This window comes from Trachurus trachurus, assembly GCF_905171665.1.
Source record: "Trachurus trachurus genome assembly, chromosome: 19".
NCBI classification, from domain to species: domain Eukaryota; kingdom Metazoa; phylum Chordata; class Actinopteri; order Carangiformes; family Carangidae; genus Trachurus; species Trachurus trachurus.
The window spans coordinates 1,471,857-1,490,717 of NC_139913.1; the positions used below are offsets into that span (position 1 = coordinate 1,471,857).

General features: G+C 43.0%; 2 protein-coding genes across 3 annotated transcripts in view; both read right to left on the minus strand.

Moving 5' to 3' along the window:
- Positions 1–15,232, minus strand: part of LOC311003117 (scavenger receptor cysteine-rich type 1 protein M130-like) — a gene marked incomplete at both ends in the record, with an annotated part of 50,868 nt that extends 35,636 nt beyond the window's left edge. Inside the window, one exon of the mRNA XM_083994802.1 lies at positions 15,187–15,232. Within this exon, the coding sequence (XP_083850928.1) occupies positions 15,187–15,232 (46 nt within the window). The remainder of the gene's footprint in view (positions 1–15,186) is intronic.
- hlfb (HLF transcription factor, PAR bZIP family member b) overlaps positions 1–18,861 on the minus strand; it is a 353,334-nt gene that overhangs the window by 178,047 nt on the left and 156,426 nt on the right. The window lies entirely within an intron of this gene.

The following is an 18,861-nucleotide window of genomic DNA, read 5'->3' on the forward strand; positions in this document are numbered from 1 at the left end:
TCAGCTCTCACTGTGGCTCCTTAGAATCACAGTAAAACACAAGAACTTAAATTAAAACATGGCAGGTGCATGACTGTCTGCTTCAATTAAAGACATTTGTGTGTGAATTTACAGCAGTAAATGACAAACCCCCACCTCTATATATTGTATTTATCAGTACAGTATGACACCAGCAAGATAGCAAGTTGATGGATAAACCTGGGGGCTTTGCAGCTTGTAGACCGATCCTACCAATCACTGTTCAGCTAAACATGACGCCGTGGTCGTTAAATGTTAAACCGTATTTATCCCGGTCCGGTAAAAGTTGGAGACGAGCTACGGTTAGCATGGCTAACACGGAGCTAACGCGGAGCTAACACGGAGCTAACGTTAGCCGTGTGACTCGATTATTCACATTAGCTATAAATTAACTTGTCTTGGGCGTTGACAGTCTCATGTTCTCCGGTCAGAACACACAGGAGAACACACGGGAAAGTAATCAGTGGTCTTCTGGAATATACAACAAATTAAATATAATTTTTATGCGTTCAGAAAAAGAAAAAAATACTCACCGAACCGTGATATCAGCTCCCTCCTGGTCTGTTAGCACCGTCGGACAAGGTGAAACGAAAACTGGCTGAAATTAATTAACTGCCAGCACTGCACCTGTGCTATCTATCATCCACACATATCGACAAAATATCAGAAATTAAATTAAAACTGACTGAACACAATACGCAAACGACGAGAGGTCCCCTCCGGTGTTAATCCTCGGTGTCTGATCCACTGTGTCTGACCTGTGACGTCTCAGTCATCAGGCTGTCAATCATATTCCGTGCAGGAAGGTGATTGGTCAGTTATACCAACCAGGAAGGACTAATATCTAAATAATTATAGATTTTTTTTCAGAAGGACCACCAGGTCATATTTAAGGATGGTGAACTTTAGCTGTTTAGACCGTTATCAGTTGTGAAAAAAAATTATTGAGCGAGTATTTCATGATTGAAAATGAATGGGAGTGGATTGGAACCAGGGCTTTCTGCAGCCACCCCCTACAGGATGCGGCTGGGATTGCACGTAAAGTCACTTCCGCATAGGCTTCACTTACGTCCATTTTTTTTTTACAGTCTATGCTTTAAAGTCATCAGCATGTGTCCAGAAATGAGTTCCTTCTCTGTCCCCAATACAACCATTAAAGAAACTCACAGTCCAGCTCTTGAGTCAAAGACTCGAGTCAACCAACGGTCTGGACTTCAACATGAATGAATGAATGAATGAAAATGTGTTCATTTCAGTCAGGTCATTCAAAATTTTCACAGAAACAACTTTAAAGGGCATTTCCAGTCGTAATCAATGTCTATCTCAGATATCAGGTCACCTATGATCAGTTCATTTTATACCATCCATGCTCCCAACTGCAGCGTGTGGATGTTTATATTCTATCATTTTTTCACAGTTCATTAATGGACTCCGGAGTAATTTTAAACTTGTTCTGTGGTCACAAGTAATGTCCTTTTCGTTTTACAATTAAATTAAATCAAAATTCAGACTTGCCGTGGCTTCTGCATTGTTCCTTTCTGGGTCAGAGAACACAACAGTAGAGGGACTCTGAGGTGTTTGTCCTCTGACCCGGAAAGGAACAATGCGGAAGCTGCGGTAAGTCCGAATTTTGATTAAATTTAATTGTAAAGCTAATTTTTTAATTGAAATGATGGTCAAAATGACATTACTTGTGACCACAGAACAATTTTAAAATTAGTCCAGAGCCCATTAATGAACATTGAAAAAATGATCCTTGAACAAAAACGAATATAAACGTCCACACGCTGCAGTTGGGAGCATGGATGGTATGAAATGAACTGATCATAGGAGACCTGGTATCTGAGGTAAACATTGATTACGACTGGAAATGCCCTTTAACATCATCAGTCAAGCAACCTTGTTAGTCCACTTTAAAGGAGCATTAACGCAAATACAGCAGTAATTGCATAAAATAAGCTGAAATATGCTAAAGGTAGGTCGGGGGGAGCCATAACTAAATTTACAAAGAAAATAGCCAACAGTGTAGTGTTGTGATATTTACCCCAAAGCATATATTGCTATAATGTTTGGGATATTGACATTTGCCTTAGACATATACGAAGGAGTATTAGGGCCAGCCAAAAAAAAAAAAAAAACAGCCCCCCCCAAAAAAAAATCAAGCGCAAGGGAAAAAGTTAAGCAAAAAAAAAAAAAAAAATCCGGCACAAGAAAAATAAAAAGTCAGGCAAAAGAAAAAAAAAGAAAAAGCCGGGCAAAAAAAATAAAAAAATAACTGCAGGCTTGACCACGTACCACAACAAAGCAACAAGCGACTGTCGGCTCAATGACAGCAGCAGAGTGACAGACAGGCTGCCAAACTCTGCAGCGCCATAAAAGTGAACAATAAAGCTGATTAACTTTGACTCAATGCCGGAGTATGACAATGAAAACAAGAAAACTTAAGCGGTAGGCCTACTTCAGAATCGGCACACGAATCACTTCTGTGTCCAACCCCTGCTGCTAACGTACAGCAATCAGCAATGCATGTTCTTCATTGCCGTCCCCCATATCTATGTTTTTTTTTTTTTTTGGCTAGCCCTAATACTCCTTCGTACCTCCGTGACTAGACCACCGCGATCCGGTCTCTGCCTCCTCCTGTAGTATTTACTAATACAAATACTATACAGGATAGGCCTATCTCCTCTCCTCCTCTCCTGTAGTATTTGTAGTATTTACAAATACTAGGACTACAAGAGCCTGTCTGTCACTCTGCTGCTGTCATGGAGCAGTCAGTCGCTTGTCGCTTTGTTGTGGTACGTAGTCAAGCCTGATGTTTTTTTTTTCTTTGTCTGGCTTTTTTTTTTTTTGTGCCGGATTTTTTTTTTTGCTTGCTTTTCTCCCTTGCGCCGGATTTTTTTTTTTGGGGGGGGCTGTATATATATTTTTTTGGCTGGCCCTAATACTCCTTCGTAGACATATGATAAGCTTGTGACAATGAGTTTAATAATGAAGCATATAATCAACTTTTATATATAATTGGTGTAATTACTGTGTTTTGCTCTTACAGCCCAGAGAATGACATACACATGACAGGGGGAATCAATTTGTGGTGAATATCGCTAGTATATAGATTTTTTTATTTTATTTTATTTATTTTGAAGACGTTAGTTTAGGCGGCGGCCCTTTTGTTGTTAAGGCAGAAACCCTGGCGTTAACACAAAATGGTTTTAACGGCACATTAATGCGGGCCACTCCGTAGTTTTGGAAAACAGAGAGGCTGCTTCTCTCCAGACGTTGTGTGTGTGTGTGTGTGTGTGTGTGTGTGTGTGTGTGTGTGTGTGTGTGTGTGTGTGTGTGTGTGTGTGTGTGTGTGTGTGTGTGTGTGTGAGTTACTACGGGGGGTGCACCATCTTGTTACAGAAAACCTGCATGTTTTTTCTCCTCATGTCCTACACTAGAGAACTTGTTCTTCTCATCACCAAACGAGGCTGCTCTCTCTCTGACAGCTGATCTCTAAATACCATAAAGCATAACATGTATGGAGGAGAGACGCCCACTTGTTTATATCTGATATGCTCCGCCGCTGGCTCTATCTAGTGGCCGAATTAAGAATTTGGATTTGCGTTAATGCTCCTTTAATCGACAGGAGTATCTAAAGAGTCATGTGATGTGATTTGCTGCCACAGATGAAATAAATTCATGGGGAGTCTCTGATGTCTTTACAGCAGAAATAAACCAGAGAGAAATCTGTCAAACTCTAAAGAATGAGATCTGTCAGAGACGATGAGCTCAAAGAGACTGAAGTGTTAAAACTGTTGATGTTAAAGAACATAATGATGGAGGAACGACAGTGAGAGAGTAAGATGACTCACTACAGTGAAGGCTTCCTATAGGACATAGAGCTTTCTTCATGTATCAGGGAGCTGCCTACACCTGTACATGCAGGAAGACCGTGTGTGTGTGTGTGTGTGTGTGTGTGTGTGTGTGTGTGTGTGTGTGTGTGTGTGTGTGTGTGTGTGTGTGTGTGTGTGTGTGTGTGTGAGAGAGAGATGTTACATGATGTAACATGTTGAGACATTAAACGTCTTGTTTTCAGACCATCACTCACTTAAATACAAAAATAACATGTTACTGAACATTTCTGTCACTGCAACAAAGGAAGAAAATGAAGAAACTAAACCTGACTGTCACTGATGATGTCACTGATGGACTTACCTGAACAGGTGATCTCTACGGTGGAGGAAGAGGAATATGATGATGAACACTCCCTCAGTGTAGATCCAGACTGAACACAGTCAGTGTCGATCCTCCACACAGACCTCTTTGAGGACTCCTCTCTTGTTGTTGTTGAAACAGCGGAGCCACAGTCCAGATCTCTACAGACTACAGATGCTTTCTTCAGGTTCCAGTCGTAGCTGTCCACTGGTCTCCACTCTCTTAGTTTCATCTGCAGTTCACCTGCACAGCGACTGGCTCCTCCCACCAACCTGACAGGCTCTGAACACAGAGAAGAGAGTGAAGAGTAAAACAAGTGAGTTTGATTCAAACAGAAATGAAGCAAATCCAAACTGTAGCTCCACCTGTGTCTGAGCAGGTGAGTCCAACAGCTTTGCCAGGTGAGCAGCTGGTTCTAGTTGAGCCTGAGCTTCTACAGTCCAGGAGAGCTGACTCATGGCCTCCACACTGGAACTCTTTGGTCCACATTGGAGCCTCCACTGCTCCATAGAGCGCCCCCTGGAGGACTGAAGGAGCCCCACAGCCAAGCTCCCTACAGACCACCTCTGCATCCTGCTGGTCAAAGTCATCTTCACACACTGAGGACCACCACTGGTCAGACTGGTTGGACTTGACCTCCAGTCTGCCTGAACACAGACTGGTCCCATTCACCAGCCTGACAGAGTCTGCAGAGAGAGACACAACATTTAAACTTTGATCCTGACCTTTATTTACTGTCATATCAACTTTAAAGTCATCAGCATGTGTCCAATGAGTTCCTTCTCTGTCCCCAACACAACCATTAAAGAAACTCACAGTCCAGCTCTTGAGTCACAGACTCAAGTCAACCAACGGTCTGGACTTCAACATGAATGAATGAATGAATGAAAATTTGTTTATTTCGGTCAGGTCATTCAAAATTTTCACAGAAACAACAGAAACAACTTTAAAGGGCATTTCCAGTTGTAATCAATGTCTATCTCAGATATCAGGTCACCTATGATCAGTTCATTTTATACCATCCATGCTCCCAACTGCAGCGTGTGGACGTTTTTTCAATGTTCATTAATGGACTCCGGAGTAATTTTAAACTTGTTCTGTGGTCGCAAGTAACCTCCTTTTCTTTTTTCAATTAAATTAAATCAAAATTCAGACTTGCCGTGGCTTCGGCATTGTTCCTTTCTGGGTCAGAGAACACAACAGTAGAGGGACTCTGAGGTGTTTGTCCTCTGACCCGGAAAGGAACAATGCGGAAGCTGCGGTAAGTCCGAATTTTGATTCAATTTAATTGTAAAGCTAATTTTTTAATTGAAATGATGGTCAAAATGACATTACTTGTGACCACAGAACAATTTTAAAATTAGTCCAGAGCCCATTAATGAACATTGAAAAAATGATCCTTGAACAAAAACGAATATAAACGTCCACACGCTGCAGTTGGGAGCATGGATGGTATGAAATGAACTGATCATAGGAGACCTGATATCTGAGGTAAACATTGATTACGACTGGAAATGCCCTTTAACATCATCAGTCAAGCAACCTTGTTAGTCCACTTTAAAGGAGCATTAACGCAAATACAGCAGTAATAGCATAAAATAAGCTGAAATATGCAAAAGATAGGTCGGGGGGAGCCATAACTAAATTTACAAAGAAAATAGCCAACAGTGTAGTGTTGTGATATTTACCCCAAAATCATATATTGCTATAATGTTTGGGATATTGACATTTGCCTTAGACATATGATAAGCTTGTGACAATCAGTTTAATAATGAAGCATATAATCAACTTTTATATATATAATTGGTGTAATTACTGTGTTTTGCTCTTACAGCCCAGAGAATGACACATGACAGGGGGAATCAATTTGTGGTGAATATCGCTAGAAAATAGATTTTCTTTTTTTTTTTTTGAAGACGTTTGTTTAGGCGGTGGCCCGGCACGGTGGCACAGTGGTTACTGTTGCCTCACAGCAAGAAGGTCCTGGGTTCGAATCCCCGGCCGCCCAGGTCCTTTCTGTGTGGAGTTTGCATGTTCTCCCCGTGTCTGCGTGGGTTTCCTCCGGGTGCTCCGGTTTCCCCCACCACTAAAAACATGCCAGCTAGCCTGATCCTCCAGTCAGTGCCCCTGACCAAAGGCACTGGCTCATAATCTGGAGTTGGTCCCCGGGCGCCGCACCGTGGCTGCCCACTGCTCCTCAGGGATGGGTTAAATGCAGAGAAAGAATTTCACTGTCCTAGCTGTATATGTGACAAATAAAGTAACTTTACCCTTTTGTTGTTAAGGCAGAAACCCTGGCGTTAACACAAAATGATTTTAACGGCACATTAATGCGGGCCACTCCGTAATTTTGGAAAACAGAGAGGCTGCTTCTCTCCAGACGTTGTGTGTGCGTGTGTGTGTGCGAGAGAGAGAGATGTTATATGATGTAACATGTTGAGATATTAAATGTCTTGTTTTCAGACCTTCACTCACTTAAATACAAAAAGAACATGTTAGTGAACATTTCTGTCACTGCAACAAAGGAAGGAAGACACTAAACCTGACTGTCACTGATGATGTCACTGATGGACTTACCTGAACAGGTGATCTCTATGGTGGAGGAAGAGGAACGTGGTGATAAACAGTCCCTCAGAGTAAATCCAGACTGAACACAGTTAATGTTGATCCCCCACACTGACCTCCATGAGGACTCCTCTCTTCTTCTTGTTGAAACAACAGAGCCACAGTCCAGATCTCTACAGACTACAGATGCTGCCTTCAGGTTCCAGTACCTGTTGCCCACTGGTCTCCACTCTCCTAGTTTCATCTGCAGTTCACCTGCACAGCGACTGGCTCCTCCCACCAACCTGACAGGCTCTGAACACAGAGAAGAGAGTGAAGAGTAAAACAAGTGAGTTTGATTCAACCAGAAATGAAGCAAATCCAAACTGTAGCTCCACTTGTACCTGAGCAGGTGAGTCCAACAGCTTTGCCAGGTGAGCAGCTGGTTCTAGTTGAGCCTGAGCTTCTACAGTCCAGGAGAGCTGACTCATGGCCTCCACACTGGAACTCTTTGGTCCACATTGGAGCCTCCACTGCTCCATAGAGCACCCCCTGGAGGACTGAAGGAGCCCCACAGCCAAGCTCCCTACAGACCACCTCTGCATCCTGCTGGTCAAAGTCATCTTCACACACTGAGGACCACCACTGGTCAGACTGGTTGGACTTGACCTCCAGTCTGCCTGAACACAGACTGGTCCCATTCACCAGCCTGACAGAGTCTGCAGAGAGAGACACAACATTTAAACTTTGATCCTGACCTTTATTTACTGTCATATCAACTTTAAAGTCATCAGCATGTGTCCAGAAATGAGTTCCTTCGCTGTCCCAAACAAACAACCATTAAAGAAACTCACAGTCCAGCTCTTGAGTCAAAGACTCAAGTCAACCAACGGTCTGGACTTCAACATGAATGAATGAATGAATGAAAATGTGTTTATTTCAGTCAGGTCATTCAAAATTTTCACAGAAACAACTTTAAAGGGCATTTCCAGTTGTAATCAAAGTCTATCTCAGATATCAGGTCACCTATGATCAGTTCATTTTATACCATCCATGCTCCCAACTGCAGCGTGTGGACGTTTTTTCAATGTTCATTAATGGACTCTGGAGTAATTTTAAACGTGTTCTGTGGTCGCAAGTAACATCCTTTTCGTTTTACAATTAAATTAAATCAAAATTCAGACTTACCATGGCTTCTGCATTGTTCCGTTCTGGGTCAGAGAACACAACAGTAGAGGGACTCTGAGGTGTTTGTCCTCTGACCCAGAAAGGAACAATGCGGAAGCTGCAGTAAGTCCGAATTTTGATTCAATTTAATTGTAAAGCAAATTTTTTAATTGAAATGATGGTCAAAATGACATTACTTGTGACCACAGAACAATTTTAAAATTAGTCCAGAGCCCATTAATGAACATTGAAAAAATGATCCTTGAACAAAAACGAATATAAACGTCCACACGCTGCAGTTGGGAGCATGGATGGTATGAAATGAACTGATCATAGGAGACCTGATATCTGAGGTAAACATTGATTACGACTGGAAATGCCCTTTAACATCATCAGTCAAGCAACCTTGTCAGTCCACTTTAAAGGAGCATTAACGCAAATACAGCAGTAATAGCATAAAATAAGCTGAAATATGCAAAAGATAGGTCGGGGGGAGCCATAACTAAATTTACAAAGGAAATGGCCAACAGTGTAGTGTTGTGATATTTACCCCAAAGTCATATATTGCTATAATGTTTGGGATATTGACATTTGCCTTAGACATATGATAAGCTCGTGACAGTCAGTTTAATAATGAAGCATATGATCAACTTTTATATATATAATTGGTGTAATTACTGTGTTTTGCTCTTACAGCCCAGAGAATGACACATGACAGGGGGAATCAATTTGTGGTGAATATCACTAGATTCTTTTTTTTTTTTTGAAGGCGTTTGTTTAGGCAGCAGCCCTTTTGTTGTTAAGGCAGAAACCCTGGCGTTAACACAAAATGATTTTAACGGAGTTACTACGGGGGTGCGCCATCTTATAATGTTACAGAAAACCTACATGTTTTTTCTCCTCATGTCCTACACTAGAGAACTTGTTCTTCTCATCACCAAACGAGGCTGCTCTCTCTCTGACAGCTGATTTTTAAAAACCATAAAGCATAACATGTATGGAGGAGAGACGCCCACTTGTTTATATCTGATATGCTCTGCCACTGGCTCCATCTAGTGGCCGAATTAAGAATTTGGATTTGCGGTAATGCTCCTTTACGTAATCGACAGGAGTATGAAATAAATTCATGAGGAGTCTCTGACGTCTTTACAGCAGAAATAAACCAGAGAGAAATCTGTCAAACTCTAAAGAATGAGATCTGTCAGAGACGATGAGCTCAAAGAGACTGAAGTGTTAAAACTGTTGATGTTAAAGAAAATAATGATGGAGGAACGACAGTGAGAGAGTAAGATGACTCACTACAGTGAAGGCTTCCTATAGGACATAGAGCTTTCTTCATTATTTAACATACATGTATCAGGGAGCTGCCTACACCTGTACATGCAGGAAGACCATTTTGTGTGTGTGTGTGTGTGTGTGTGTGTGTGTGTGTGTGTGTGTGTGTGTGTGTGTGTGTGTGTGTGTGTGTGTGTGAGAGAGAGAGAGATGTTACATGATGTAACACGTTTAGATATTAAATGTCTTGTTTTCAGACCTTCACTCACTTAAATACAAAAATAACATGTTACTGAACATTTCTGCCTCTGCAACAAAGGAAGGAAGAAACTAAACCTGACTATCACTGATGATGTCACTGATGGACTTACCTGAACAGGTGATCTCCACGCTGGAGGAAGAGGAACCTGGTGATGAACACTCCCTCAGGGTAGATCCAGACAGAACACAGTTAATGCCGATCAACCACACAGACCTCACTGAGGACTCCTCTCTTCTTCCTGTTGAAACAGCAGAGCCACAGTCCAGATCGCTACAGACAACAGATGAGGCCTTCAGGTTCCAGTTGTAGTTGACCACTGGTCTCCACTCTCCTTGTTTCAGCTGCAGTTTACCTGCACAGCGACTGGCTCCTCCCACCAACCTGACAGACTCTGAACACAGAGAAGAGAGTGAAGAGTAAAAGAAGTGAGTTTGATTCAAACAGAAATGAAGCAAATCCAAACTGTAGCTCCACTTGTAGGGGAGAGTGGGGTAATGTGAGACACCCCCTATGTCTAGAAACACATTTATGGTCATCTGACCATTATGTTTTCAAGCCCCTTCCATTTCCCCATGGTCATGAAGGAGAGGACCTCATGATGCTGTGGAAAGCATGTTTTTTTCACAAAAATATGATTTTTGCATGTAAAAGTAAATTTTCTTGCTGTCAACTTAATCAACTGTTGTGCTAAAGCAAATTGATTCACGTAAAAAGAACTTATATGATACATGATGATGAACTACCAACATATAAATCCATGTGATGATGCTGGCTGAAAATTTGCCTGAATTTCTAAGAGAGGTCATTTTTTCTAAAATGGGGGTGTTGGGGTAAAGTGAGACAAATGCTGCAGGGTAAAGTGAGACCATGGATGTCCATCCATCCATCCATCCGTTGTCCACCGCATTATCCGGGTCGCCGCCGCACCGATCCGCCTGTCGATCTCGCGCTCCGGCCTCACTCGTGAACAAGACCCCAAGATACTTAAACTCCTCCACCTGAGGCAGGAACTCTCCCCCGACCTGTGGATGTATTATAATAAATCCAAGAGTGAGACACTGTGAGCATACCACACAAGATTTACACTAGAATTTCGTCCCCCAAGCCAGAAATCTCGCGTGATCAAACATGATCTGTAGCCACACTGCTTTGTTATGCTATGTGCTCTCAGTCAGCTCGCTTATTTATTGGTTAATTAACTCAATTTTAGTCACATTCCACTTTGTCGGCTCCCCCCACATACAAGTGGACTTTTGATCAAAATGGTCACAATTGTTGGGTCCTACAATCTGACCCCCAGAATATCTAACTGGTTCTATCTGTCATTTGAATGTTAATTAAAACATTCTGTGTTGTATTTGATTTTGTTCTTGAGTTACTTTGTGTTTAGAAAAAAAAGTGCTTAATTGACCAATCCCCATGATTCTGTTACTAGTCCGACAATAGTTCTGGAAAGTGTGGTTGTCAAGCTAGCAGTAAGGATTCTATATGTTACAGCATGTGTTTGGTAGTTTCAGAGTGGAAAAAGCAAGTGGATCAGTTTACCCCCTTGATTTCTCTGGTTTGTCTCAGTTTACCCCTGAGCTGGGGTAAAGTGAGACACGAGACCACTTTTTTAAAAACAATCATATTTTCACTGTCCTTCGTCCTAAATACATTCTGATAATTTCCATTGCTAGGAAACATCCTGAATTAATGGGGAATGTGTACATTTTACTGATACATCATTTTAGCTCGCTTAGAGGGGAGCAAATGTAAAAAGTGTCTCACTTTACCCCACTCTCCCCTACCTGAGCAGGTGAAGATTAATTACTTTGGCTCTATCTTGTGGTAGCATGAAGAATGATACTGATAAAAAAAAAAGAATGAAACCTTGATGTGCTGATGGAACAAACCCTTAGTAAAAGTAAATGGAGCTTCATTAGTGCTTGTTCCTCTTCCCACTCTCAAATTCACTCTATTGATAGCTTTCATGTGACGTCACGGCCCGTATGGAACGCCCCCCTGGCGGTCAAAACAATCCACTTCCCCGCTGTCCGCTGGTTAGGACAAGGCAGAAAAACACACACTGCTCCCTGCTGCTTCAAAAATACCGGTGTTATGGCCCAACTGGTGTCTGATTTAACTGGTTACCGTACCGAACAACAGCTGTGCTGCACTTCTGCCCGCAGATTTGTCACAAATTCACAAATCAAGCCGCAGTTCACATGTTACTGCAGCCATGCAATATGCTTCTGTGAGTGAACCTGTTCAGGCAATCTACAGTCAGTCAGCGCCACACGACACTCTGCACAACACTGCACAGTATGACAAAGCCTGTCATGTTAAAGTTACGAACTAATGGAAAACACTCTGAAAATACGCTAAACAACACCGGTCATCCTCCTCGCCGCGTCGCGGTCGGTCCCGAGGGGGGGGGGGGGCAGCTGGTCACCGTGCAGCCCAGCTAAGGGCTCTGGTTTGTGGGTGAGAGGAGCAGGGAGCCTGGGCTCAGTGGGCTGGAGCTCAGACTGTGGAGCTCAGCGGAGCTGCGGTACCAGGACGGTGTTCCCGCACAGGAAAGTTACAGGTACATTTCTACCACTTCAATGAGTTCAGAAACATTATTTTAAGATCAAAAATCTACAAAATAGGGCTTTTAATCAGAAACCAGTTGAGCCATAACACCGGAAATATTGGTTGCAAGCGGTGGAGGATGATAGATTCTCCACCAGGTAAATGTAAACATCGCCCAACTGGAGCTTCGGCAGGGAACTGGTCATCTTAAACAGCTCGTATACAGCAGCTGGTGTTGAATATGGGTCACAAGTGCCCAAAACTTCAAAGTTGTTTTTATGTCTTTCTTTCTCGGCTGCTGGCAGATGATTTAAGTCATTACTCGGTTGTTTGTCCATAGAAAGTCCATTGCGGGGCCATTTTGGAGTGTTGCTTTTTGACCGCCAGGTCCCTGGGAAGTGACGTCACTGAAAGCTATCAATTGCAAGACGTTCACTAACCCTTGTAAACTATCCTCAGTGAAACAGTTCTACTTTTTTACTTTTTCACTCTATGAACTCATTTTAAATGTAAACTAGATGATCTGTGACCAGGAAGGTGAAGGACCATCAGCTGATGATCAGTGGAACAGTGAAATCATGTAGTCATGCTCATTTCAATGCTGAGACATAGACACTACACTCATCCATCCACCAGCACCTTCATGTGTCCTCATCCTCTCTGTTTACCTGTGGAGCTGTGGCTTCCTTCAGCCCAGAGTCCTGAGGAGAAAACCAGATATGGGATTAGAATACTGACATAAATCGGGCACGCGCAATGAGATCCGCGCGTGCGGAAATCAAACACCTGCGAGCGCATTTTTTTCCCCCGAGCGCTTTTCCAGGCACTCGCGAGCAATTTTGTATCCTGCATCTCCGCTCGCAGTACTTTCCCCTGCTCGCGCGCACGCAGACTGCTCGCTCTCGAAACTCTCCTCTCCTCGCGCAGAAAACTGTCCCCTGCTCGCGCAAGTGATTATTTTTAGGGGGCGGTTTTTGTCAGTAGGGGGGCGGGCCTGAGGGCATGCCAATCACCATTGTATCCCCAATATAATTGATTGAATCCCCAACACATCCATCACAGCAGCTTCCCACAATAAGTGCACAAATCTGTAAATGTGTATGTAAATGTAAAAGGTGTAAAGACATGTATAAATACGTAGATAAATCTGTTAAGTGTCTGTCTTCAGTTATGCACTTATGCACACTTCTGCTGTGGCAGATCCACAAATGCGTGCAGCGATCTGTAATAAAGATTTGTGTGTAACCATTCCTTTGCTCTGAGCTCAGGCTCACAGGCTCAGACTGCAGCCTAGCACCCGTATCATTGCTGGGCTGGGGATAGCTGTGGCTGCAATTGTGCAGTTACAAGGCGGACTATGGGATCTCGATTATTTGCTGTAAGTAAAAGTTCATGTTTTAGTATTAACTCAGTTGAAGTGTTATTGCTGAGCTTTTTCAGGGTTACACAGACACTTTAGCTTTAGAGCTAAATCTGGCATATTTACATATTGTATGTTCATGAATATGCAGAGTCCCGTTACAAATAAACGAATAAATGAAATGTCTGCCGCCCCCCTCTGCTCTAAAGGAGGGGGCTGCCTGGCTGTTCCCTCCCTCTGCTCTAAAGGAGGGGGCTGTCTGGCTGTTATCCTCCCTCTGCTCTAAAGGAGGGGGCTGCCTGGCTGTTATCCTCCCTCTGCTCTAAAGGAGGGGGCTGCCTGGCTGTTATCCTCCCTCTGCTCTAAAGGAGGGGGCTGCCTGGCTGTTATCCTCCCTCTGCTCTAAAGGAGGGGGCTGCCTGGCTGTTCCCTCCCTCTGCTCTAAAGGAGGGGGCTGCCTGGCTGTTATCCTCCCTCTGCTCTAAAGGAGGGGGCTGCCTGGCTGTTATCCTCCCTCTGCTCTAAAGGAGGGGGCTGCCTGGCTGTTATCCTCCCTGTACTTCACTGTTGTCTGCCTGGTCTTAGATGTGAGTTCTCAACAGGCTGACCGGCCCCACCAACCAGCGTCCGGTCTGATTGATTGTAGATTTGTTCAGCCTGACAGCTGAGTACCATCGGCTCCACGCTGCTTCATGTAAACAGTAACGTTACCTGCCCAGACATTCAGCTCACTGTTTGATGCTCTGTGTATTAGCACCTACCCTAACCCTAACAAAGCTCAGCAATAATATCTCTGGCAACTAAGTTACTGCTAAAACATGAACTTTTACTTACACACACAGTCTGAATAAACATTTGCAGGTTCATGTACACACACACACACACACACACACACACACACACACACACACACACACACACACACACACACACACACACACACACCACACACATACACACTTAAGTGGAGGGACAGAAGAAAAGGAAAGGTGGAGCAGAGAGAGAGGGAGACAGAAAACGCAAAGCCCTTGCCACAGATACAGTGAAATGTTGCAATATAGGCTAAGTGACATGTTCACCAGGAGGGAAGGTCAGTCAAAAACGCTATAGCTTTCAATCAACGTCACTACCGCAGACTTCGTATCTCACGGAGAGTTAGTGGAAGTCACATGTGCCGCCCCAGCCCCCTCCACACACACACACACACACACACACAGGCACACGGCCCGACAATCAATCCAGAACACCTAGAGATGAATGAAAAATATGAATTTGTTGCATAATGTTTGAGCCACTACACTACAGGATAGTTTATACATGCTGAAATAATAAATCATAATTAAATACAGCTAGCTTTTTTGTTTAGGCTGCAGCTTTGTGGCAGTTTTCTTTATTGTAATTCTGCACCATAAATGATAGTTTGACTATATCATTATAATATAGCCTATACAAGCTCTATATAGTACGACTATAAACTTTATAGGCTGTATTTACAGACACCTGTCTTTCCGGGTTGTGTGTGCAATCTATAAAATCAATCAATGTGTATCCTATGGCTGCTGTCCTCATGAGTTTTTGAGTATTCACCCATTGCTATAACATTTGAAAACAGGGTTTTCAATGAAAATCATATATTCAAATAACTTATTGGTCACTCCCAAATTTCTTTTAACTATCAAATAGGGTTAGAATACACAACTAGAGGTATGGTGGTCTGCATGAGAAGGGTGGCCTGGAATGGCATCAAATTCCTGGCCTGAATTATTGTCCCAGTCCGCCACTGATAAAGTATGTCCCTCAGTCCTACCTGAGCTCCACAGCAGCAGCAGCAGCAGCAGGTGATCCATGTCCATGTAGACGTCTGTCTTCGTCTCTGTCTCCTCTCTGACTGCTGGACTCGTCCTCTGCTCCTCTGTTAACCTCAGGTTTTATCTCTTCATCTACGTGTGGTGTGTACATCCTATTGAACATTGCATGACTTGTTATTTCCTGAATGACAGTTTCACGGAAACACATCTGTGGCTTTATCATGACACCATCTCAACTCATTTCACACATAGTTCACCTGCTACATATAGAGTCACAGATCCGACCCTTGTATGAGGATTTTAACTCAAAGAAATCCAGATGTAAATGGACTGAAGTCTGTTTTCATCTACTTAAAACCCCAGAGAGACTGCCACACAACCTGCTGCTGGTTTGTTGGGAGGGAAAACATGGAGCTGGTGCTGTTGGAGTTTCTTTGTCCCTTCTCTGGTCGGACAAATCAGCCAAGAAGAAGACATGGTCCTGGTGGACCACAGGGACACATGGATCTACCTGTTGCTGAGCCAAAGTCTGGGGCTGATCGCTGGTCTCTGCAGGTGGAGAAACCACTTTCACCTGATCGACTAAAACAGCAGGTGTGTGTTGTTACGATGCCCAGACGCTAAGGGTCCATGTTGGTTAAACACCAGCCCTGATCCTCAAATACTTTTATTTTAACTCTACATGAATAATAGTGACATTGAAACAGCAGTAATAAAACACATACATGCCCCCCCCCCTCCCCCTCCTCTCAGAGGTTGAGCTGCTGCCTGTTGCTGAGCGACTGACGTCAGATCTCTGTGGTTTCTGTCACTGAGACCGACCTGATAACACCTGCTGCTGAAAGGACTTTCCACGGAAATGTTTTTTCTGTCTTATTAGTTGTACTTGATGTCACAATATTGTGGCCCCTTAAACGACATGATCAGTTTCAACTGCTTTAAAGGACAATTCCGGGCAAATTAAACTCGGGCTGTATTTTGTTGCTGTACTAAGTTAGTTGTGGTACTGTGGTCAAGCCTCTGCAGTTTTTTTTTTTTTTTTTTGCCCGACTTTTTTTCTTTTTCTTGTGCCGGGGTTTTTGTAAGATCCACATTAAGGTGGTTATTTTTACATGATTTTTGCTTATCTAATTTGTAGATTTCTCCAAAATTCACCAAAAGTTCAAACTACTTTGACAATCTGTGCCCTGCCATGTCTGACCCATGTCATGTCAGGTATCGTTGTAAATCTCTCTCTCTCCTGAACAATGTGGGTTACAAAAATCATCATTTCCTCTGTGTCAGCAACAAATCATAAAATGATGAAGCCTCTTAGATGAGAGGTGAAACGTCTTCCTAGACAAATAACCAAGTCCAGTTGCGTTCGAATTAAATTTCCTTGAGATTTTACAGAGGGGTTTGTTGATATGTCATTCACAGCCTGAGTTATACAACGTTTTATTACTAAAAACATGGAAAAATTTGATTCTTTTTAGAGCTGGTGACACACAGCGCTGACCAGTCCAGACACAGCTGCTGCACATCTGGAAGAGCCAAAGCACATCTGTCACACTTCACACCAGTGTGAGGCCCAGGAGGAGGAGGAGAAGGAGGAGGAGTTATACAAAACAGCAGCAGCAGCTGACACCACAAGGTAAGAGACACAGGTCTGTACAGCAACTCATCAACTAGTGAAACTGTCAGTGTCGTAGACAACAGTGATGAGCAGTGTGTGATTCCTGGTTTCACATGAAAAATGGAGTCAAAGGAGCAGGAGGCTACAGTAGAACTAGCTAACGTCAGCTAGTTTTTAATAGGCTACGATTACATGTTTGTCAAAGCTATTACTATTATACAATATTAATTACTACTGGTCAGGTCATATTTGACCTATTCTGACAGTTTGGCAGCAGTGTGAATTATTCTAAATGTCTGTCTTTTAATGTGATATTTGGGGACCAAAATACACCAAACTGAAAATACTTTCAAATGTTATACTTTTATTTCCATATAATATCACAGCTATCTGTGAAATGTAGCTCCACACTACTGTTGCTTCTACAGACCACAGAACACAGCCAGGTGGATTATGGGATTTTTATTACACAACATAAAACACAGCAATGGCAATGGAAAAGTTAGCATCAGTCTCAGGACGATCACAGTGAGATCCTCTTTTCTCTATGTTCAATAAACAATAAAACACCCAAATCTGATATAAAATAGAAACAAAAATCACTCCCTTCGTATATATTGTTATTGTACAAGACATAAACGCCCCCAGCCCCTCCCCTCCCACACACACACTCCATATGACTTGAAATTGCTTTTAACTCATTGAGTGCCAACCACGTAATTTCTTGTTTTACGTTCCCATGCGTTGAGTGCCAAAAACGAGATTTTTCGTTTTTTGCTTTTTTTTTAAATTATGAAAATAGACACTTTAATACACATTATATGTAAATTTGGGGACTCTACGACGAGGAGAACTGAAATAGATGACGATCAAAGTCACATGACAGCTCATGATCTGGAAGTTTTTTATCATAACTCAGCTTCTGCAAACGGAGTTCTGCAGCGCAGATGCAGCAGCTACTCTGCTCTCACCTGCGCTGCTGCTCCAGCTGCTCGAGCTGCTCGGAGCAGAACCAGGAAGCTCTCAGCCGACTGTCCCGCCCGGTGTTCATCTGGAGCAACACCGTGTCCTCCCCAAAGTCCTCCCGCGGTAAAATCTGAGGGTCTCTGGGTCAAAGCAGACCGCCGTCACCGACCCGTACCACAGAAGGACCGCGACCACCAGCGGGACCGGTCTTCCCGAGCCGCTGTGGCCGAGAGACCATCACGTACCGCGGCGAGAAGGCAAGGCAAGGCAAGGCAAGGCAATTTTATTTGTATAGCCCGTTTTTACAAACAGTTTGTCTCAAAGGGCTTTACATGGCATCGTAACAACATCCTCTGTCCTTAGACCCTCACATCGACTGAGGAAAAACTCCATGGAAAACCCTTTTAACAGGGAAAAACAGGAGAAACCTCAGGGTGAGCAACAGAGGAGGGATCCCTCACCCAGGACGGACAGAAGCTGTGACACGGCACGGTGCGTCTGTGTTATTGTTGTTTAGTGGCGCCCCCCCCCCGCCCCCGATGGTGGTTTTGTGAATAGAACAACCATTGTTGTATATATTTATCTTATACGAGCCCTTTGATCCAGAAATGCGAGTGTCAGAAGAGCGACAGACACAAACAGCGCACCTTTCATAAAAGACGCTCTATCTCCTTTTCTAGAAAAAAAGGAGGGATTTTGGTGAAACCCAGCCATGTTTAGCTTGACTTTTCTCAGGAACGGAGGCATGTAGAAACAAACGGTTTGTGGCCATTTGAAGCATAAAGTTAAACCTTTCAATTGAGTATTGAATACACTATGGCTCTACATAAAAAGTCAAAAATGGTCTAAATTGCCGGTACACTTGACTAAAACTTTGGAAAGGAGCGCGGCACTCAATGAGTTAAGAACACATATTTACCATGAGATAAGTGTAAAAATAGTTCACATGTGGTGAATTGACAGCATTTACATTAAATTCAGGGATAGATAAACTAATGTGAGACATTTAACTGAACAGAGGAAAAAGAAATCAAATCACACAAGGCAAAATATGCAATCAACACATAAGTAATATAAAAACGTAAACATATTA